Source organism: Phycodurus eques, chromosome 21, assembly GCF_024500275.1.
Source record: "Phycodurus eques isolate BA_2022a chromosome 21, UOR_Pequ_1.1, whole genome shotgun sequence".
Taxonomy (NCBI): domain Eukaryota; kingdom Metazoa; phylum Chordata; class Actinopteri; order Syngnathiformes; family Syngnathidae; genus Phycodurus; species Phycodurus eques.
This window is the reverse complement of record NC_084545.1, coordinates 8,280,946-8,305,454: the sequence shown is the minus strand read 5'-3', so window position 1 is coordinate 8,305,454 and position 24,509 is coordinate 8,280,946. Positions and strand designations below refer to the sequence as shown.

Genomic DNA, 24,509 nt, shown 5'->3' with positions numbered 1-24,509 from the left:
CCAGATACGCGCCGATGTTTCCCGAGTGTTTCCGAAGGTTGCCGGAGCGGAGAGCCTTGTAATATGGCAATGTTCTTAAAAAATGACTTGCTTTTGAAAATACTTCTTGCCATCTGGGGAACCCACTTTTCTACATAAAATCACATCTGGTAAGACATTTTTGTTTTAATTTACGGTCTCTTCCGCATTCGTCAGTCTTGGTTGCTTCTTTGATTGGCTACATCCAGTTCCTCATCACCATTCTCGGCGTCATGACTCTAGAGAAGTCAGCGTTCCCCACACACATGAACAGTTTTGGTTGTAAATATTGAACACATTCATTATTTAAGATTGCCGGCCCGACCTGTTTCTGACCCTAAAATCGGGACGAATCCACTCTTAACATACATCAGACCTAAGGACAATCTTATAGGATAATCTTATAAGATTTAAGATTGTATGGCGTTTGACGTGCAAGGTTGAGAAGGGGCAGAATCGGCACAAACTACGACTCCAACTTCAACTGTGAGTGCCGCCCCTTATCAAGAGTGATCTTTCTATTCAAATAGGTGTAAAGACAAAGCAAAGCGCCCAGCGACTTAATCCTTTGAGGTACGTCGAGGTTTGAAATATGAGATTTTATGCCACTTTGGGGTGGTATTTTTCTAGAAAATTTGGGTTGAATTCAGGATTACCCAATTGGTTGGTTCCACTGACTACAGTACAGGGTATATTTTACATGACCAGCAACTCTTATTTTAGGTGTATCATGATTACACCCAGTTGTGGTTTGAATTGCTGCTTTTGCTATGATTTTTCCCTTATTTTATTATTTCATTTGCTTTATCTTTTATTTATGTATCCTTTATTGTTTTGTTGTGGTTGTTGTTTTTTGCTGCATCCATCCTGTCTCGGCCACACATCTCAGCCTGCTGCCGGGGCAACAAAACCGAGCACCATCTCGAAAACACGGCTGGTCACAGCCCCCACTGGTAGTGGTTCTGCTGCAGCACCTATTAAGCGCCCCACACCCTCCTCAACCACCTCCACCTCAGAGAAAAAAACAACAACCAAGGCACCATCAGCAGCCGCTAGTGGCCCAAAGAGGCCCTCTACCAATACTGCCAGCCGTCTTTCATCCTCAGCCACTACCACTACACGTGATTTTAAACCCAAGGTAAGCTATCGGAGCAAGGTTGCTAATATTTTGACTCTGTTATAGAAACCACTCTCATTATGATGCCATGCAAAAAGACTCATATTTTGATGCAAGCAACTCCAGTTTACCCTTTGAATACTGGATTTTTTTATGTATATAATTTTTGAAGTATAAAAAATTTGATTTGAGGTCAAAGGTTTTTTTGAAGAGTCATAGCCAGCCCAACTTGTAGGTGCAAAGCAAATCAATATTAGACTGCATTATTCTTCCGAACTCCGTGAACTGCCGATAATATATTAAGTATCAACTCATTAATTGATATTTATTGTGGGAATATATTCCAGACCCACCAGCAATTGGTGAAAATCCACAATATATAGAGACTTTGAGAAATAGTTTTACCCTTCCTGCACATTTAAGCATATTTAAATTTATTAAAACACACTTAGGCTTATTACATCACCTTTTAAGGTATTCCTTAGCACCTATTCTACCTCTCTTGCTCCCACAGTTCTCTAAATAAGAAGCAGAGAATGCTTCCTTCAAGCTTTTTATTTGTCACTCTAAGTTGATGTTTATTGTAAAACTGACTCATAAAAGACTGACTCATTTTTTAACAGAAACGGTGGCCCACTGGTTAGAGCGTCAGCCTCACAGTTCTGAGGACCCGGGTTCAATCCCCGGCCTCGCCTGTGTGGAGTTTGCATGTTCTCCCCGTGCCTGCGTGGGTTTTCTCCGGGCACTCCGGTTTCCTCCCACATCCCCAAAACATGCATTAATTGGAGACTCTAAATTGCCCGTAGGTGTGAATGTGAGTGCGAATGGTTGTTTGTTTGTATGTGCCCTGCGATTGGCTGGCAACCAGTTCAGGGTGTACCCCGCTGTAGTTATGGATGGATGGATGATAAGTTTAGTGTGTGTGGGAGGGTAAAACAGTTGAAATAAAAGGTGTATTTTAGCTGGTTTCTAGCGCAGATATTTAACCTATCACAGGTGGGTCTTGGGGTTCACTGCAGTTGTTTATCTGCATTTTTATGCACACGCAGGCTGTTACATGAGTTTAGTGAAAGTAAAGACAGGGTTATCAGATATGGATCACTTTCAATTTACATGTAAACAGATTAGGGCACTAAATCAGAATTGGGCTGTGCAAATCCATCCTTCGTTTGTTACCAGTCTGCCTCGGATCCTCTCACCCACCTCTTGTCACCCTCTTTCGGTGGCCTCCATAACTACAGCACGTGGTGACACTACAGATGATAAATAGGCAGTCCTTTTTTAGCAGCCCAATGCCCACAGGTGCAGGGTGACTCAGTTCATCATGGCCAGCTTGTAGTAGGCGGGGCTCAGCTGTATGTGGAGCGTGGCATCATCCCCGGAATTGTGGGCTATGCAGCTGAATGAAATCCGCAGTCATCAACATGGGCTAAATTTACATGTTAGATGCGTGCTTGACCCAGATTTTCTGTGAAGTCAAGAATAGGACAATAATTGCATAATGGCCCTTTATGTGCTGCATTTGCATGTGCTGCTTTCTGTGTTGTAACAGTCACTGCTGTTACAATTTTGTTTCTTTTTTTAGAGTGGAATCATTAACGTACAAATACTTTGTTACTGTACTTAAGAAGATTTTTTTTAGTTACTGTATCTGTACCTGTGTTTTTTCTGACAACTTTTTACTATTACTCCCTACTTTAAAAAAAAAAAAAAAGGCCATTCTACTTCTTAGTTTTCCAAAATAGCCTTATGTTTTTCAATTTCAGGACATGACGTAAATAGAGGTAAAGTCAACTGCGGTTGCAGACCATGAGCGTCTACCATTCAACAATTCTTCATCTAAAAAAACCAAAATGTCATTTTGCTTTTTTGTTACTCAGTTCACAACGTTAGCAAGGCCATGGGAACATGTTTTGATAGCATAAACGCATGAGCCAATGCTAGCAAGCGCTGGGTTAAAAAAAAAAAAAAAAAAAACATGCAAAGAAAATGTGAACTTTTTTTGTTTTGTTTGTTTTTCCCCCTCAGTACAAGCACTATGTAAGTGTGTAAGAGGGGAACTATTTTGTGTGCAGTTTTTCTAACTTACTGAGTATTTGCCATTCGGCATCTGCGGATTCATCTAGTCGAGTATATTTTTTAATTTTGCGGTGAGGGCGCCTACCCCTGTTTTTCCACGAAAACCGCTTATTGTTATTTTCCCAGTTCGGCAGTTATAATGGCAATGACAAGTTATTTCTTGCTTTTTTTACCTAAGTACTTTTTTTTTACTTTACAGTATGTCCACTTTTATCAATCTTGTGTCTGTGAGTACTTTTGACACCTCACTTTTTTTTTTTTTTTTTGAAAGCCCTTGTTGTTCCTTCAAGCTTTGGCCCATGTTTTAACAGACCCCCGCAGAAAGGCGCCCTCTCCTGCCAAAGGCCAGCACCACCACCTCAAGCCAAGCAGGCTCCTCGGCTGCTACCAAAAATGGAACAACCACCTCAACAACCAGTAAAACGACTGCATCGACACGCACAACTTTGACAGCCCGCAGTGCGACCACCACGGCATCCAAAAAGCCCCTGGGTAAGGCAGACTTGCCTACGTGCAGATCTTTCATTATAATGTGACATGACAGCTTGTTTCTAGAAAGCTGATTTGACATATTTGACCTACCCTGCTGTGGTCTGTTAAAGGTTTACACAAATGTGGTTGCACATCACTGTCAGCTTCAAACCCACGTTAAATACGTGTGTTTTATATCTTAAAGGCAGGTTAACATTATGGAAAAGAATTAATCAACATGGATGATTTGGTCCCTCTTAACAGACAAGATGCACTAAGGATTTTTCATTGCATGTATTTAATTTTTTTAATATAAAATAAAAAGCATTTGGTACTCTATATACACCCAAAATAACTGGACAATTGGATTCTCATTGCTCATTTATGTTATGTTTTTATCATCAAAAACACATGGAGGCTGGCCAGTGGAATACATTGTGGTTATCAATAGCCATAGTTTGGATTTAATTGTTGTGCATGCATACATGAATTTCTTTCTTACTCATTAATTTTATGTTCAAGCCTCTAAGACAGACAGCCAACCAAGTGGGGAGAAGAAGCCAAGCACTCTAAAGACTTCCACAGGTACAGCTGCACTTTATCCTCAAACATTGTGTTCCATGTTAAAATACTCCTGCAAAATGTGAGGTGCTTGTTTTGACAGCGGTGCTTTTATTTTAAAATCTTTAAAAACAAGATAGCAAGAGTAACAACTTGAGTCTTCAGTGCTGCAGATTTAGCAACATTCTTGCATTGTGTTCCATGTTAAAATACTCCAGCAAAATGTGAGATGCTTGTTTTGAAAGCGGTGCTTTTAGTTTAAAAACTTTGAAAACAAGCGAGTAAAAGCAACAACTTGAGTCTTCAGCGCTGCAGACTTAGCAACATTCTTGCTATATTTTGCGACTTTTCCGACCACTCGACTGACTAGTTTTCAAAAAGCGACTAGCGACAATGAAAACACTGGTCTTTATGTTAGTAACATTCTGATTTCCTGTACGGTTGGAGGGAAGAAGGGGATTTGCCCTGTTAATGATTTGGGAGTTCACAACTAGGAATGGCTAATATGAGTAAGGGGTTGGTGCTCATAAGGTCAGCACACTATACAATTATAGAACAAATTATGCACTGTAGACAATTTTTTGATGAAAGTTGATTGAATAGTGATGTAATTTTGTTTTACTTTTCCATTTCCTAATTATAACATATATGGAATATATACACAAGTAAGAGTTCATTAATATTAATATTACAATATAAAGATTTATATAAGGACATTAAATTAATATGGAACACAATTGAGGTGAGCATGTTGGCGTGGCCCTCGACACCTGTTCCAGTTTCTCACATGGCGCCTTTGTAAGATTAACTGTCCACCCCTGGTGCATACTGTAAAAACCTATTCAAAATCTGCGATATATCATCAGCAGTTCCAGAAACAGTGACTGTGCACTTTCTGCTCTTTTGCTCTTTGCATATGTTGTTATCCTGTCCCGTTCGTCCCTCCCATCTCATGAGGCTTTTGCTCGTTCTGCAGACAGATGAGTTTACATTATGGCAGCTGAGTGGCTGTTAAGAGTATGACATGTAACACACACACACACACACAAACTGTCCACTAATGACAATGCTGGAAGGTTTTGAAACTGGGGTGAAAGAGTTCATGCTCTAAGTTAGAAACCTTCACCATTGCAAGCGAGGGATTACTGTGCCGCTACCGTTGACAGCAGTTCACAACTCCTGCTGATACAGCTCGTGGCTGTTTAAGCTGCCATGGTTCTTACAGTCAGGCAAATAACACTTTAAAGTGGAAGCAAGGGGAGGATTTCCTCCATTTAAAACGTCTTAGGATGAGCTGGAGATATGCACGCGGCTCCCAGGAGAGATTATCAGCAGGACACTACTCTCCATATCTCAGCACTCTAAAGAAAAAGCTGGCGTGTTACAGCATAGATGTGGATGAATAAATTATAATTGATGCAAATGTTGTACTGCCTCCATGTTCCATGGTCAAGAATAGTAAACAACAGTGGATATAAAAGCACACCTGTTCAAATGCCAGGTTTTTGCGATTCAGAAAAAGGGCACCAAGAACTTTTTCTAATCTTTTCACCTATTTTGAAAAGGACATTCAGATGAAAAAAGTAACAAGCCTATTTTAACAAAGTTTGGAGTCGAAAGTATAAATACAGTATATGTTTTCAAATGTAGGGAGTAAAAGTGCAGATACTTGAAAAATCTACCCAAGTACAGTTAGAAAGTATCTGTAATTGTTTTGATTGAAAACTCCAAAGATTCTCGATTCCTCTTGCTTTCTTCACGTTTGTAGCCGATTCCACCAAACCCAAGACCACCGCCACCACCACAATGCGCAGCTCCACTTCCACTACCGCCTCTCGCACCCGAACCACAGCCCCCAAAACGACCACACCTTCCAGCACTGCTGGTGCGGTGACAGAGAAGAAGCCCCTGGTACCCCGTGTTCCCAGGACCACCTCCTCTGCTACAACTAACACGACAACCAGCACCTCGAGGACCACGGCTCGTCCCGGCACCGCGCCGGCCCCCGATATCCACAATGCCCGCTCAAAGATCGGCTCTACGGACAACATAAAGCACCAGCCAGGAGGTGGAAAGGTTTGTTCTACACGCAACATTAACTGCAATTTTCAAACTTGGCTGTAATTCTTCTTTCTGACAAAAACTGCCTCTCAACCATTAGAAAGTGTGTTCATAATGTGTTAAATGACTTATTTTTCATCAATTGTGTTATCTTGATGGAATAACCTGCCTGTCTACAAAGACATTTAATAACCTTATTTATCTATTATAATGTACATTACCAGCAATACAAAAAAACTCCTCACCATCCCAAATTCTGTTTTTAATTTGCTTATTTTGACTATCCAATTCTGTTCATTTGACATCTCCTGCTCACCCCCCATGTGCTCATTTCCTACCGTTAGCACCTGTTTTCCAATCTATGTAAAATTCTAAGATTTGTTTAGATGTTTTTCATCCCTGTGCTCGATCAGTAAAGCTGGTTTATTGTGGTTCCCACAAAGCAATTGCACGAAAAACATCCATCGTTTTCTCATCAGATATCTTATGGATACCATTTACAACTCTTATTATTTCATCTTGGAAGGAACTGTGGACTATATGACAGCAAAAAAATTATATATATATATATATATATATATATATTTATCGTTGTTATTGGATAAATGCTCGAATGGCATCGATATCCTTGATATCCACTTTAAAGTCCATGTACCAGTATACCGGTATACGCTCTTTGTCATCACTAGTAGAACAACTTCTGCATACGAGTGCAGCAACTGTTACTAGTGAGGCACAACTGTGACATTTCACTAGTAGTAATAGTAATATGCAGATTGTCAACTAGTGCATAGTTTTGCCTCACAAGTAGCATGTAGTTGTTCTACTAGAATGCCAAAGTGTTCCTACTTTTAAAAACAGAAATGTGCAGAAATGTCAGATACAGTTTTGGACAAAAATATTACTGGTAAGACCCATTCATTCTACTTGTGCACCCTATTTGTTCTACTAGTCTGCTGAATTGTCTTACTCGTGAGGGCAAAGAACGTGCTGGTACATGGATGTTAAGCTGGCTATCATGGATATCTAATACATGATCAAATGGCTTTCCATACATTTGGGCCAAGATCTTTATTGATATACAGCATTTAACAAATATACATTATTAGACCATGTGTCATGAAAATAAAAAAACAAAACATTCAGCATCCTGAAGTAAGAAGGAAAAAATTAATCAAGCATAAAATTCAACCTCTAAAATGATTCTTTATGTTCAGGAATGTAAATAAGACTATAATTTGACATCTGAAACAAGAAATAACAATTGTTTGCTTTACTGTTGTTTTTCCCATTTTCAGGGGATAGAACAGTTAATTTGAAAATTCGTGGATACCAATGATTGTATCTTAACATTAAAGGTATCATTTTGGTTTCATAGCGGTAGTACTTGCTTATCTACTATTAGAGAAACAAAAAATGATTTTGGTAATTACTAATGCCCTTAATTTAGGGCAACTGTGCCATAAACCTTACATTAGAGATCGCTTTGTGGGACTGTGTGGCACAGTGAGATTGCTGCAATGAGGTTCAAAATCCCATGATCAGATGTGGTCCTCCTCCATCACCTCCTCTTCCTGTATGTCGTTGACCCTGGGTGGGCCTGTCTCCCCAGGTGTCAGCCGCCTCTAAGAGCAGGGTCCCCGCCTCCAAAGAAAAAAGCCAGGTCAAAGTGAGTTCCCGCTCCATCCTCGCCACCTTCCCCTTTTCCTCCCTCCTCCGCTCAGACTGACTTCATTTGTATTCCCATTTTGTATATTTTGCATTTCATTTTCTTTGCAGACCCTGTTCTTTTACTTCCTGTTCACTTATTTTTAAGTCTTTTTGCAGGTTTTAAGGTATAAAAGAGTTTATCCTCAACTAAATTGTGCGCGTTCTGCTTCCCTTGAAATACAACAATTACATAATAAATGTAAATTTTATATGTTTTTATGTGCATGTTACAGCTAATAGGATCTAGTAAAAATAAATATTTTGGGGGCGGTATAAATAATAGCTCTGATGATGAAGAGCTCTGATCCACTGCTGTGTGGTTTTCTCGGTCTGTATTTACAAACAGTGGTACTGGTAGATAGATATTAACTAGCAATAAACCATCAGTTATCTTGGGCCTTTTTCTGTGTGTATGTGATGATGTGACCAAATGTGACCATTTTATTAACAAATACTAATTAACGCAAAAAGATTTTCAATAATAACAAGATTGCTAATAAGTTTGGGGGCGTGTCCATGTGCATGTGAGTGGTTTTAACATGATGTTCCTAAATGACACTGAATAGTGCAGGCCTCTGCCAAGGCCAAACTACTTCAGTTTGTTCAATGGAGGATGAGTTTGCCAATATGACATAACTGAAAGGAGGTAAAAATATATATATATATATCATTATATATATATATATTGATTCTGGATGACATGGGTACGACATAGTGACTCAACGATGAGAAATATTTTTTTTATCTTCCATGGCCCATGCACTCTCCTGGTTTATTTTTATTTATTTATTTTTTTTAAGCAGGGCCTGTTGCATTTAAATGCTAGTATGTGAGTCAAAACAGCTAAAAGTGAGAATAATTTACACCTTTTATCCAAATCATCACCTAAATCCAATTGGTTCTTGTGTTCTGACAAGGTTTTGTCGAAATTGGTTGTGTAGTTTTCATGTAATCCTGCTAAGTAACAAGTAAACCAACCAATAACATAAATACCAGTGAGAGTAAAGGTCACATGATCAGTTTTGCCCAAGTGAACCCGACTGCAACCGTCTGCCCTTTCCTACCTAGCCATACCTATTACGGTGACCTATTCTTTACTTTTCCTTCTTCATCCTTTTCTCCTGTCCTCTCTTCTGTTTTCCTGTCTACTCACCTCCCCTGCCCACTGCTGCTCTCCTGTCCATCTCTTGCTGCTACGCCGGCTCCGTTTAGGTTCAGATAGTCTCCAAAAAACTGGACTTCAGTCACGTCGGCGCACGCTTGGGCTCCAAGGACAATATGAAGCATGTTCCTGGTGGAGGGAATGTAAGTACAGCCTGGCCAACTGCCTATGTTTATAGGTGCAGGGCAATTTATGAAATACTTAAAAGACACTTGTATGGAGTGTGTTGCACTTGAGTGTCAGCATACGAAAGTTGTGCACTGATCGTGTCAACCAGTAGCACCTTTGAAGCCTTTCCACAAAGTGCAGATAAGTCAAGAGTATCCATCCATCCATTTTCTGAACCGCTTCTCCTCACTAGGGTCGCGGGCGTGCTGGAGCCTATCCCAGCTATCGTCGGCCAGGAGGCGGGGTACACCCTGAACTGGTTGCCAGCCAATCGCAGGGCACATATAAACAAACAACCATTTGCACTCACACTCACACCTACGGGAAATTTAGAGTTACATATGTAAGAAAAATGCATGCAAGCAAGACATCGCAGTCACTTCCACTTCCACTTGCTTCCTTAATTTATTCCTGCATTGCGCCATCCCCGTCCTATCACTAACTCATTATAGCCAAGAAAACTTCACCAGGCTTATGTACAGGACATAGAGTCAGCCATCCCAGACAGATCAAGAAAATGTGCGTTTCCGGTTTCCTGATGCTGCGCTGTCCTTTTGCTACTTTCCCTTGTATTTATGTCTTGTCCAACTGTCTTTTTTTTTTTTTACGTTTTTTCTCTTATAATTGAGATTCATTCTTTGCATTGTTTTAAATAGGTCTGTGGACACCACATCTGGCAGCAGAGATATTTTTGTGTGTGTGTGTGATTAAAACATGGGTCACGGTTTTATTTAGTTGACATTCCAATGCTGCGTTTGTAGAAGTACTCGACTACTTTTGATGACTTGTTTTCCCCGTCAGTTCAATGTGATGCACATGTTGGCGTCATTTGAGCTGACTTCATTATTGGACGTTTATTGAACTTTTTATCGTACATATGCAGTACATGTACAGGATCATAATCGATTTGAGCATTGTGGTCATCTATTACCGTGCCTCTCTAGTTGTAGTCGATATTCACAGAAACACAAAACACAAACAGAATTGATATTATTTGTAGTAGAAATGGAGAATAATTAAGACTACAGTTATCTGCAAAGCTGGACAATCTATCACTTTGTTTCCAGCCTAATGTTCTCATTAGCTCTTGTTTTTCCCCCATCCACCAAATGGTTGCCTAAACATTTATTTCAAATTGTGACACTTAAAAATGCCTGTGTAATATTTAACAGGTACAGATTCTCAACAAAAAGGTGGATTTGAGTAAAGTGACGTCAAAGTGTGGCTCCAAGGACAACATCAAACACAAGCCTGGTGAGCTGGGAAAGTTTGTTTTGATCTGTAATATCTAATTGTGCTCGTTGCTCACTTGGCTCCTAACAAAATCTGTGGTCCACCATATTTCTGGAATAATCCTCAGTGATTATGCATTTGTGCTGCAGGTGGTGGTGTCGTGAAGATTGAGTCACATAAGGTCAATTTTAGGGAAAAATCTCAGTCCAAAGTGGGATCTATGGACAATGTGAGCCATTCACCTGGTGGAGGAAGCGTCAAAGTGAGTGTCTCTTGTGTGGTCAATAGTCACCTTAACGTACACTACTCGCAAATAGTTTGGGGTATTGGGGTTTGAGGTGCAATTTCAGGATGGACCTAAAATCCACTGTAAGCTTTTTAAGTTTTGAATGGTTCAGTACCTATTGCGTTCCATAGTTAAAAGGTCCATTTAAGTTGACTTGTAAAGGTTATAATGCACCCGAAAGCCAAATATCCCCAACTTTTTGCGAGTAGTCTAGCAGGATAGGCTTCATATTATTTCTCTGTATTTCTCCTATAACTCATTGTATCATGGCGAACCTAAATTACTACATGAACAAGTCGTTTTGCCAAAAATTCTGTTTTTCATTTACCTGGTAGTTGCTGCCTCTGCTGTCAACTTGTTCCTCATTAAAGTGCTCCAATTCACTACATGTTCATCTTACCTATTCTCAAAAATGTAACAATTAATGAGTAACTTTTTTAATATTTCCATTATTCCAGCTGATCACCATAAGCGTTATTATTGTTGCTATAATTACAGTTATGCAGATTTTCTCATCTCTGTCTTTCTCTCAAGTCAAAGTCTTGCCAAGTCTCTGTTCTGTTCAAGGTTTCTTCCTTAGAGGGAGTTTTTCCTTTCCTGAATTGGCACAAAATAAAAAATATATATATTTTAATATAATTATGAGATCAAGTTTAAAAATTACACTTTGGATGTTTTGTTGGGTAATCTTGAATCTGTGATGTCACCTGTCCCCTCAGCCTACAACAGTCCATCTGTGTTTCATGATCACTGCATAGTCATGTAATTATTTCACGGTGTCATCTCTGCACTACTTTTTGGAGTCAAGTCCTGCGCCCTCACTCAGTGAAAAACAAATGAACAGCTAAGAATAGACATTTTTGCACATTTTCAGACAGCTTTTGAATTCTATTTTAGTGGTTTATTAATATGCAGTCGAGCACCCTAGGTCTGTGTAATATGATGTAATGTGATCCTTGGATAAGCTTTCTCTCTGCAGTCCATAAATAATTATAATTTAAATAAAAGAGGAGCCATAGCTATTTCATTTCAGTTTAGATGCAGGGCTGTGATCTAAGAAATGAGACAAGTATAAATAATTTCACATTATTGAGGGTATCGTTAAATTTATGAATTATGTGAAATCTGTATGTGCCCCGTGATTGGTGGGTGACCAGTCCAGGGTAGAACCCTCCTCTCTCCAAAAAAGTCAACTCGAACAATCTCCAACACACCCGCAAACCAAATGAGGACAAGTGATATAGAAAATGGATCCATGGGGAAAAATACATTAGTCTCTTTGCATAACTGTGCAAATGCTTTTATTGAAGCAGCATTTTGTAACAGATTTCAGTTATTTTGTTAAAGGAGTCCTGATATGGAGTTAATATAGTATGTATGTAAGAATGTGATATATTAGAATTATTTTGCACCTTTTCTTTTCCCATCTGTAATATGTCTAGATTTTGAGATTATTTTCTGTCATCACAGTCACTTAGAAATATTCCGTTTGTAATCAGATTTTCTTCAATTTAATTTTGACTATTCTTTTGTCCATCCTTTACCAGTTTGGCTCCAAATAAAAAAAATTTTTTTTGTTTGTTTTTTTTAACAAAGATCAGTGTCTGCTTTCATTATTTTTAGATTTGCTCTTATGGTTCCTCTATTCTGAAATTGATGTCATTTTTCAACAGCAGTTATATTAGATTTGGAGCCAGGCTGTCCCATCCCCATTCAATTGACACACCCTGCTATGTGTTTTTAGGCTGAGGGGCCCCAAGAGACAGACGAAGGTGTTGGGACACCGTCCTTAGCCCCTGGCCCTGAGTCTGGGCAGTTGGGGAGCCCTGCTGCCCATGAGAATGGGCTGAAGGAGGGAGCTTCCTGTGATGCTGAGGGTCACCAGGAGCCCCAGGCCCTGGTTTCCCACATCCCAGAGACAAGTAAGTCATATGCCCTTTGTACAGGGTTTCATTCCCAAACATGGGTGGATTCACAAGAAAATGTATCAAACAATGAACACTGGTCAATGTCTGTACGAAGTTTCACTGAAAACAGAAAAACATATGTTGATTTGGCCATTCCAATCTGTAAAACCAGAAAAGTGTTCTGTCTGGGCATCTACATGGAGAGTTACGCCTTGATTTATGAGTTTGATTCGCTCAATTTACCATATATAAAATATATATTCCGTTTTGAACTGAATTAGAATGTCATTTTTGTGTTCCAGCAAAAAATAGCAGTGTATTTATATAAACATAATAAAAACAATGTAAATTTTACTGTTTACTGTACGTTGAGACAAACCAAAAAAAAGTCACATCAACAACTGAAGAAGGTCCGAGCTGTGTGCCTTGAAAGGGGGGCGTGGCCTAGTGAGTGACATCAGGCCACGGCCTGTAAGTCTTTGTAGCGTCCGCACTCAAACTCTGGCGTTCTGTATCTGCTTGCGAGTGCTCCCATTTTGTATTTGTGTGGTCAATTTAGTTGTGGACAATTATGGGAAAAATTATTGATTGATTTCAAAAGTAAGTATTTATTTAATCAACTTTAAATAAAACTGAAAAAACAACCAGGAAATAAATTTTAAATTAAGTAAAATAATACATTAAAAAATAATAATAAATAAAAATAAACACCTGATTTTCACGCTGTGTGCATCCTGTCCTCTTAGGGGCAATGTGGTGCATGCATGGAGATACACACTTACATTAAGATAAAAGGAGTTAAAGAAGAAAGTTGGGCTGAACCTTAATATTAATGTAACTCGTTTTTCACAAATTAAGAATATATGCCTGTGAATATTGTCTGTATGTGTTACTACAGCATTTGTGTGTGAATATTTGTTACTTGACGGAAAACCCCTCCAGTGAGTTTTGATAGCCCATCAATAGGGGTTTCCATTGAGTGTTGGCATTAAGTTGGCGATATTTCTAAAATGAAGTGTCTTATATTTAAATATACAACGTGTGCAATTCTTTTTGTTGTGTGAGCGGAATGTTGGTGTGAATCATCTTGAGATGGATTTGTGGGCTTTTGCATTTCCACTGTGAGGTTAGCATTAACTGTCAGTGTATGTCTTTGTTGTGTTGTCCTGGTGCTAGTCTCACATAGCTGATCACACCAATATCTTTTGACTTCTTATCTTGCAGGCATCTAATTCTGCTGTCCCTCTGCCTTCCTCATCTCATCGCCCCCCCCCCCCCTTTCCTGTCTACCCCATGCTCCTCCTTCCTTTTCTTTCCAACATTTCTGCCACAGATTGAGTCTTTCAAGCTCAACTTCCGCGAGAAAGCTCGCTCTCGCACCGACCACGGCGCCGACATCATCACCGGATCCTCCTAACAACAACAGACGCCCCCGCCCCCACCCACGTGGTTCCTCCTTGTCACGTGCACCACAACCCAGATCCATACAGCGTCCGACATGACCTCTGTTGCATCAGGTCCTCCTTTGCTCCCTTCCTTGCTTCAGGGTGGAGGTTCAGGGGCACAAAGGGATCTTGCCCACCTTTCAACCTCTAACACCTGCGTTCAGTAAAATCATGCCCTGTTGTCAACCCAATCTTTCTATTTTTAGCTGAACTGTTTCTTGGTTGACTGGACTTTGCATCACCCTGCCCCTTTCTCTCTAAATGTTAGTCAGCAGGACAGCCCCCCTCCACCCCATTATATACATAACCTACTTGTCCCCTGGTATCAACAACCAACTCTCTCATATCTTTGCTTAAGTATAGTTCATTCACTTCTTCACAGTTTCACTCTAGCTTAGAAACATAAACAGGCTGACATACACACAAGTAACATTTTAGACTATTTAACTCTTGATGACAGTGTTTCGAGTGACAACCCTAAAAAGTAGCTTTTGATGGGTCCTTCCCATTTGCATTGATTACCTCTTACCCTTTTAATTTTAACATGCTTTATTTATTGTCATTTGACGTTTCTTGCTAGATTATAGCCGCAACATTAGCTCTCAGAGAGTTCTGGATCAACTTTTTATAAACCAAGAGCGCCCTCACATTTGGCAGTCTATACCGTGCTCAAGCGAGTATTATTCTTCGTCTTTTGTTTTATTATGGTAAAACCCCAGACTGATCCGTGCCAGGAACTTGCGAAAATCTGTGTGTAATTGATGCCTACACAAAAGAAGGATTTGGAAATGCCTATATACAACACAAGATGGTGCCAAATGACCCCTCTTGTCTAAATGAAGCTCCTCAACTCACTTCAAATTGTTTTCTCTGCACCAAGATGGCACAATACTGTTTTTGCCTTTGCCTGAGCACAAAAACAGCAAATAGTTGATTTTTCCTGCAAATAGAAGCTAGGATCCAGAAAAAAACAATTATTTGCAAATGCGAAACTATGAAAATGCGACAGTTTACTGTAGTTGGAGTACTTTGCTGAAGCATAGGACATTTCCCTGCCCCTCAAAATCATTGGCAGAGGTGTGCTCGGGCAGGATTACGGTAAATTGCAGTAAAGCTGTGTTGCATCACAACACGACACAATAGATGAGCCGAACTTGCTTCTGCTCGTTTGAGTCTAGCGGGGACAGCAGGTGACAGGAAGTAGAGGGTTAACAGTGCTTCAGCACGGTATTGGACAACTGACCCCATGTGAGTGCGCCCTAAGGCACAAAATGAAGGCAGAGGTTAAATTTAGGTGGCGTTAAGAGGAAAGTGAGCAAAGAAATGTGGGGAAATGGCAAGATGCGTGTGGTTTCTGAATATATTTTAATGTAACAGTAATTAGAGGGGTTTTAACTGATATTGCGATCTAGAGGGAGATGAGGAAGGTGGTTGCGAGAAGTATGTGCCTCCTTCATGAGTTTTCATTCTTGTAAACTTCAGTAATCCCGGAAGTAACCTGAATGTGTTGTCAAAACTGGCAGAAATATAGTGGCATGTAATTTCATTTGAATCCAGGACTAAATGCATTACGACCCTTAGTCTTGTATTGGCTTATTGTAAGTCGGTGACAGTACGGGGAAGTAGTTTCAGATCATTGTGGTTTTCTCTTTTTAGTTCTAGGATTAAATTGAACTAATGCAGGCAAAGAAGAGATTTAAATCAAGTGGCCCCATGTCTCAACTAGAGTACTTATTAGCGCTGAATCTCGAGTTATTTTTGTGTTTATTGGTTTACTGGCTACTTTTGCTCTCCTCAAAACAAACAAGCCCTTGCAGTTTTCTTGTCACCTGTCGTGTTTAGTCTGTTTTTTTTTGTCCACCTGGGGGCAGAAAAAGCTCTAAAATGCACCATTACACATGGGTGGCATACACCATGTCTGGCAGGTTTATTTACAGTAATAAGAAGGAATGGATAGAGACTGTCATTTTGTCACCTTAATAGTGCAAATGCAGTGGCTCCATTTAGGTTGATGGCAATCCAACTCTGATGTGTTTGTTTAGAATAAATTTGTCTATAGAAAATATTGGAAATAAGTTAGTGTTGCTATTGTAAAACCTATTAACCATGCTTAAGTAACATTTTCTGTATCTTAATTGTTATACAAGTCAAGTTAACCACTGTTATCAACATCAGTACCTAATGTGTACTCAAACATGATTTATGTGCAACAAATGGGAATGTGTGTAAGTTAAACTTCTGGTTATAATCACATTTTCCTCTTTGCTATCACAAAAACAAATTTAAAGAAAAAGCAGAAAGGTCAGCTTTTAGTTTGTCAAGAGCATATAGTATGATGGCAGTTCAAAGCCCATGGCTTTTTGCAACTTTAGTGGCATTATTTTTCCCTCCAAAAAATTTTGTTGATTTAAATCGAATTTTCAGTGTAAGTCAAAATAACAATTTTTCACAGGAAGCTTTATTTTAATTTAAAAGGGAATATTTTTTTTTTTAAATTAACACTGATTTGGTCTTTTCAGTTTTACATCCTAAGTATACTGTATTTTAAATTCTGTGCCAAACGTCCAAAGGTGAATTCAAACCAACTAAACACTCCTTAATTTTATATCCAAATCGTCACTTTAATGCTTGGCACAAACATTGCACCTTAACCCTCGGATATACAATAGGCTATTCTATCAACGTGGACCCTCTCTTCCACCAAAACATGATCCAACAACTTTATTTGAAGGACATATTTTCTTCATGATGTGGACAAAGAACAAATATTAAATCATTCACTGCTAGCCTTCCCAGTTAACTTGGATATTTGACTTCTAAAGCCGTCAATGGCAGTGAATGTGTTAATTTCATAATGAACAAATTCACAAATATAAGAACATGTCCCCTACTATCAAGCCATCACTTTAAAGACCGTTCCATTCAATTTGAACAAGTAAAATTTGTGTGAATTTTGCATTATGCCAGTTTGTGGCCATGTTTTAGCTTTGCCTGTACCCCAGAGTTTTTTTTTTATTTTTTTTTATGTTTTTTGGTTTATTTGTTTTTGCTTCATGCTACTATGAGACTGCACACAGATGTATATAGGTATTTTATTGCTGATGCTCTCTCTGAAAAGAACAACACCCACAGCAGGTTTTTTTAAAAGACAGAAATAGCTTTTACGTCGTCGTACCTTGATTTCGAAACGGGAAGGATGCTTTATCATAACATTTAACGATTTATGTGGCGAAAATTACTGTTATAAAATGTTAGCCTTTTTCATTTGAAAGGGGCCCTTGAAGTGAAAGAATGTCTTAGACCTATTGAACGATTTTTTTTAATTTTATTTATCATTGTGTTCCTGTAGCCTCACAGCGGGTGTGCTCTTGTGGTTGAACTGGGTGAAAATATTCTCAAAACAAATTTAGACAAGTCAAAAAGAAGGTAACCAGGTTATGGTTTTGTATATTAACATTAGGGATGGGCATGTTAGTTCGTTAGCAATGCTCTCGCTAGCATTGAATCGAGGAATCTTCTTGATTATGACAGCAATATTGAAACAGGCGTTCAGAGATTCTCACATCACATTAAAAAATATTCAAGTAAGAAATTGTGTCTTTTACCAATATTCAATCAAGGATGTTTAACAAAATGCCCATCCCTATTTATTCCTCTACAGGTTTCTGGGATAACATATCAGAATACTGTGTAGGGTTCCAATTTATAATCGGTTAATGGTTCAAAACGACTAACTATACCTGTGTATGTTTGGCTTGTTTCACGAAGGCTGCTGTGTCATCTTACCGAGTGCTGTGGAGCGTCATCTCCCGCCGTAGCACTCATAGCAGACATACAAGTGTAAACCTAATAGCTCCTAAATAGCTGTTGTAAACCTGCAGAGCATGCTGAAAAAACAATAGGATGTGTTCAGTAGACGTAATTCATGTCATTGGCAGAACCTCCTTGTTTTTGTGTCGATTTTTTTCGTTCATTTGATTTTTTTTTTTTTTTTTTTCGGGTTGGAAAAAAAAAGTGTTTATTGTGACTACCTGTTAATTAGTGATGTGACAATTAAACAAATGAAAATGGATTAAAACTCTTTGAGTCCAGATATACTCCCTTGTGGTTGTTTAAATTGTGATATTTATTTTAAATGCAGCCAGACAGAACAAGGTTTGTGGAAAAAAAAAAAAAAAAACAGAACCATGGCAGACCCAAGTGGGCCGCCGCGGGGAAGGGGGCTGTGGATGGTGGCAATGCATGGCTTTGGATTTGAGCAGCTTTTGAGTTGAAGATAAATATTAGGCGGTGGATCTCTGCTTGTCAGGTCAATTATGAGGGAGAGTAATGCCAACACTTGGGATGTCGGACAGGTTTAGGCACCTCACTCTCGAGTATGTACAGTATATGTACGGTATAGAGTATGTGTTGCTGTAGTTAATAAAAAGTGTGTCGATCGTGGGATGATGCAATTCATGGAGTGAATGGCAAACGCCAAGTAAAGTAAAAAAAAATAAATAAATAAAATAAAAAAGCCACCTCAGCGCATTTCTTAGTATCTAAATAGTTTTCCCATCAAAAGCCTTTCTCAGTCTTGTTTTTTATTTTATAGTGTGAGGTGTCACAAAAGACAGAATTATTGGCCTTTAAGTCACTGTTCTGCTTCACGTTTGTTTTTACTTTTGGGTCAGGAACTGGTGAAACAATTGGTACAAAAGCTATGTGGTGCATCAAAAACAGTTGGGGATAGCTAGGGTGAGCCAAAGGGAAGCCGAGAAACCTGGCCTGGTGTCATCCCACACCAGATTCTGTTTGCCCCCAATGATGACGATATAATGCATTCAAAACCGGGAGACTGGCAGGGAGCAGAGCAGCTGGACCAGCACAATTGCGCCAAAACCTGGTCCACCGGCCGCATTTAAAGTGTTGGTTATGGATAAGTGCTAGACTCCGGCGGCCCAGGCCAGTCCAGCCAAATGACCGCAGAGGGAGGGGGCAGCCATACCCTGCCCCATACCTAGCCCCCCCACACAACACCCAGGGCCAGCATCCGGCGCCAGTCCCAGAGCGCAGCAGGTGAGTGCACTCCCAAATTCGCCGGCGCCAACCCTCTCATCATACCCCAAGGGTAGCGGGGTACCCCACCCCCACCCGAGAGAGACAGGGTAGACGACCGCAGGAAGGTGCACAGGGACCAAACCGAAGGCCGGAAGAGGGTCCCCAAAGAGGGACCGGTTGGCACTCCTCCGGTACCAAGGGACTGTGAGCAGATCCAATGCCAGGTCGTACCAGGAGGGCAACACAGGCAATGTACCATCTGTGAGGAGGAGGAAAGAGCTCCGCCCCCCGGGAGCGCACACCGCAAGTCCAGGTTCAAGAAGATAGATGCTCGAATACATGTGAGTGACCCTTTGGCATGCACAGGAACTAGAATGAGACCGTAGGGTGTATTTGCATTACATTTCAAGATGACATTCTTTCACAGGCCAACAGGAGTCAAGGATCTAGGTTCCCCATTTTGATGAAAGCCAATCAGTTTTCCAAAAAGTTATTCATTCGGTTATGTTTTGCCAAATTGTTCTCTAGTCTTATGTATTTTATGGCATAGAAAGAAGTTTCCAACTCAATTTGAAGTGTTGTAGGTAGTTGTTCCCATGTGGTGAAATAGAGGTATTTTGTTAATCTTGAAATCTGAAATATTTGATTGGGAAGAAACATAGAGGATGTTAACCTGAGATTCTGTGACCTCCAGATTTTTCCACCAGGCACATAAAATGGATGCGATTCGCGGGTCTTTGAAACAGTTGTTTGCGTTTGAGGTTTGCGTTGATGAACGAGAGGTATCAAGGTCAGTTCTAGTTCAAGTTGTCTTTTCTAGTTCAAGACAAGATGAATGCTCCTCGTTATGGTGTATCCATTGAAAGAGGTATTGTATTTGGCTAGTTTAATAATGTCAAAGATTCAGGTTCATTTTTTCTGATAGGTGGACAGATTTCATATTTTTAGATTAGAAATTCATTGCAGCAGTCTGGTGTTTTGTAACCACTTTAACGTGGGTTTGAAAAGTATCATGAAACATAAATTATTTGAAGTAAACTTTTCCTTTTTACCGTATAGGTATGGGGAACCTATTACCATATTCGTATCAAAAGTGAGCTGGGTAGACAATTCCAGCATTTCAAGTCTGCACAAATCTTTTCCAAAAGTGGTGATATAGATTAGTGAACTGTTTTCTGTTTGCCGCTGCTAATATAGTTTAGTTACATGGTCAGCACTACTGACTATGAAGCCCCTGGGTGGATTAGATTGACATTGTAACACATATAGGCTGAAATCCTGTTGAACAAAAAATATCTAACATCCACATACATGTAATGTAAGTAGTGCAACCAAAAGAAATGGTAAGAAACAAAGGAATAGCCCGTCTGGAGTAGATTAATACAATTTTGTGGAACAACTATTAGAATTCAGTGTAGAGTCTTCAGTTAAACTAACGCATGTTTTTGGACTGTGGGAGGAAGCAGGAGTACCTGGAGGAAAACCACACAAGCACCGGGTGAAACTGCAAAGTCCACACAGGAGAACCTGAGCCGAGATTCAAACCACGGACCTCTGAAATGTGAGGCAAGACTGCTAACCGTACCTTTCTCGATAGCTCTAAATGATGTCATTTTCCTTGTCATACCCTTACATCGTCCACCATCAAGGACTTAAAGGCTTTGTAATGTCACCACTTAGCATTCACTGACCTTACTGTCACTGCATTTGCTATATTTTGCTTTCGGGACACTTTCAATTGAACAGTCCTCATGAAAATGTTTTGCTCCCAAATACACCAAGCATCTTTCCTCACCTTTCAGGCAGCTGTATATATTTTGACAGGTGATTATGTTTGTCCATTTTAATTCCAAGCCCAAACCTCAGATGCTGCAGTCATATATTTTTTTCCCCCCCCCCCACAGTGCCCTGACCACCTCCTTTGAATGAAGTTCATTAGCTTCATCTTCCAGACAGCAAGTCCTTTTACTTGTTGCTAAACTCATTCATCTCAGGTATGAGCAACATGATAGGGTAGTTATCTACTGTAATATATAAATCTGAGTGCTAATAACTGGTAAAATTGTGGCATATGCATTTAGCCAATTGAGTCATAGCATAGCTGCCAGAGTCTTGATATCACGACAACATACAGTACTAGAAAGTGGTTGATTTCAAGAGGGCTGTAAAAAGAGTATGTGGTATATTTTTGTTGTTTAGGGACATTATATTTAACAAATTGGACTTATTGTTGAAATAGTGAAATTTTTTTATTATATGTCCTTTTGAATTGGATGCCATGGTTCACTTATGTTGTTCTTGCAGAGCACTAAAGCTAATCAACTTTGCATTCATATTTGCACAAATTGCAGAGTTCAGTTCAAATTCAATAAATGTATGACGCAATTAATCTTGCTAAAAATCTCCTCACCAGATGACCCCAGGGATGCCATTCCTTAAAAAAGCTCGACTGAATCTGCCGCGTTCAACAATATTAGATAATAGAGCAAAGAAGTCAGGGCTTCGTGGAACAGTATTTTCAGTCAACGGAGACAACTACACTGGGGAGTGGCTGGACAATAAGAAACATGGTGAGTTAACATTGTTTTTGTCCCAAAATCATGTGGAAATATGTGACATGTCGGCTGCGTTACAAAGTCTTTACTTATGTTTATTCAAGGTTGGGGAACCCAAGAGTGGAAGTCGTCTGGTGCGATTTACAATGGCGAGTGGAAATTTGGGAAACATGATGGATATGGCATCTTCAGTGTACTTCGACCAGACACGAAGAAGTATGCAACGCAGTACTGTGGCGAGTGGAAAAATGGAATGAAACACGTATGTATTTTTCGAAATGATGCTGCACCAACACGTGAATCACACATCCCAGATTTCACTGAAGGAAAAATAATCTAATAATAATTATTACATTCTGTAATTTATTGAAAATAATCAATGAAAATAGAAATAATTAGCCCACTGAGGACAGAATTTTCAGTCACACTCAAATGAAGAGGCTGGTCCAAGACAATATGTAATGTGACTCAGTAGTGTGTATGACCTGCCGGCAATATCTTTGGCCCTGAGCATTTTCCAAGCAGACTGGGAGGAAAAATATCTATTAACGCACCCAACACTACATGATAATCATCCGGATAATCTTTTGTGTGTGTACCCTGCTGTGTTGTTGCCCTATTACGAACCCCTCCACCTCTCCTGGTGTACCTGTCTCTGTGGTATCGCTTCCACACTTTGTCCATAAAGCATATTGATGTGCCATCCTGGATCTCAACTCCCTGAGCGACCACTTTGGACTGCAGATAAGCTACCACTCGTGACGACGATACTAGAACATGCAAACCGAGTCAGGAACCGGCCAGGGAGGATGCAGAGACGGAAACCGTCTATGGCCATACATAGTTTATAGTTTTTTTTTTCTAGCTAATTGCCTCTCGTTTCCAGCCGTTTACCCATTTGCACAACAGCATGTGAAATTGCTTTAGCAACTCCAGTATTGCTATTGCTTTCTAACTGTCAAGGTTGATTCCACATAAATTTCAATTACTTACTATTCGACTGTTGACTGTCATTTACGCTTCTGTATAATCCCTTCAGGGGCACGGTTCCTTCTTTGATGTGCATGCAACTTATGAGGGAGAGTGGAGTGAGGACAATCGCAGTGGTTGGGGGAGACGCTGCTATAAGTGTGGCGATCACTATGAGGGGGAGTGGCTCTGGGATAAGGAACATGGAACAGGCGTCATTCAATTTGGTAAGTTCTTTGTTTTTTAGTTCATCATGGCTGAATGACTTTCGAGATCGGAACTTTGATCTGTCTGTTTAAAGCCAATGGAAACTGGTACGAAGGATCTTGGAAGGATGGAAAGAAAAATGGTCATGGAAAGTTCTACTATGCTGATAAAGGTCTCATTTATGAAGGCCTTTGGGTAGACGGTGATGCAAAATGTGGGACTCTGTCTGATTTTGGGAGAGAAGAAGCACCACACCCCACCAAGTATCCAATTCCAGAGGTAACAGTTGCAATTTTCTCATCCCCTGTCACAATGTATAAGATCTGTTATTTAACGTTGACTTTCGGAATGTACTTGTGCTGACTCAAGCTAAAATATCTTTTTTAACCCTAGGTAACACTAATGGACATGAAAATGGTTTTAACGGAAGCCGAGTCTGCATACCTGGATGAAAGTTGATGGGAAATAAGAGGAAGCATGGGTTTCATTGACTTTTGCCCCACCCCGGTGATTTTTCTGTGTGTATTCACAAACACACATAATCGTTTTGATTTATAGACAAACGTGTCACGACAACTGGCCATTACACTAACAAGAACTGAAAATGTGGGAAATGTATTTGGCCTTGAATGGCTATTATGGATTCTCTTGAATGACTCAACTGTTTTTGAGTGTGTGGCAGACTTTTGGGGCATTTATCGAGAATTAAGTGTTTGTGGTTAAAGTTAATGTATTGAGGGCTAGTTCATCCATGCCTTGACAAACCTTTGTTCACACAAAAAATGATTTTTTTTTTTTTTAAAACAAAACAGTTCCCAGAAAGTTGAATGGATTGGACTGTCCAAAATGTATTTAGAGAGAACTTTGACCCCAGACTTTTGAGAGTTTCGTCTCATTCACACCTTTACACGAACACAAAATATGCTCAAAGGTACAGTGGGCATGTCTGACAGGAGTGTGGACCAACCAACTATGAGCACTTGCAACTGAGTGAACGCTGTGACATGTCTGCTTACTGGCCCCCTTTCGTGAGTTATTTTACCAATTAATTTTCCAATGGACTGGAACTACGGCACACTGATTCATCCACAATCTCCCTAATTTTGCCGGCAATTTGACTGAAACAACATGTAGGTGCAAAAGGACCATTATGAGCCGTACCTGTTCTTTTTTGGCTATGTGCACTACCTGGTCTGGCCACTTGGTTGCCTGTATCTCTGCTTGTCTGGACTCTGCAATTCTACCTCATCCCTTGAGCTGCAAATGGACTCCTGCGGTATTTGGCTATGTCGTCGCCAGTCGATGACCGCTTCAGAAAGCTAAAGGCCTTCAACTAGAGCACCATTGCAAGCATTGGACTCACTATTTGTGAAATGTATTTTAACCATGTTTTTTACAATACAGACAATTTTTCATGAATTGTTATATATCAATACTGTATCTGCTCCAATTATTAACAGGCCTTCTATTAATCATCTGCCGCATCCCCATGACTCATCAATGTCATTTTTAATGATAAA

The 24,509-nt window shown here is 39.8% G+C and overlaps 2 protein-coding genes across 8 annotated transcripts in view; both read left to right on the top strand.

Annotated features, from left to right (window-relative positions):
- The window catches only part of LOC133396859 (microtubule-associated protein 4), a 73,096-nt gene extending 54,816 nt beyond the window's left edge, over positions 1-18,280 (top strand). For 4 of the 7 annotated variants that reach the window (XM_061667129.1, XM_061667133.1, XM_061667126.1 and 1 more), the window contains 10 exons: positions 908-1,156; positions 3,526-3,706; positions 4,208-4,270; positions 6,015-6,322; positions 7,920-7,976; positions 9,230-9,322; positions 10,520-10,601; positions 10,730-10,842; positions 12,611-12,788; positions 13,998-14,099. In XM_061667129.1, the coding sequence (XP_061523113.1) occupies positions 908-1,156; positions 3,526-3,706; positions 4,208-4,270; positions 6,015-6,322; positions 7,920-7,976; positions 9,230-9,322; positions 10,520-10,601; positions 10,730-10,842; positions 12,611-12,788; positions 13,998-14,005 (1,332 nt within the window). In that variant the 3' untranslated portion in view covers positions 14,006-14,099. The other 3 variants (XM_061667127.1, XM_061667130.1, XM_061667131.1) reach the window with 3 other exon arrangements.
- Positions 18,281-21,683: 3,403 nt separating this feature from the next.
- Positions 21,684-24,509, top strand: LOC133396614 (MORN repeat-containing protein 3-like). Its single transcript, XM_061666638.1, has 5 exons — positions 21,684-21,828; positions 21,918-22,075; positions 22,853-23,009; positions 23,084-23,268; positions 23,383-24,509. Exons 1-5 carry the CDS (start codon positions 21,684-21,686, stop codon positions 23,446-23,448), a joined length of 711 nt encoding a protein of 236 aa, XP_061522622.1. The 3' UTR covers positions 23,449-24,509.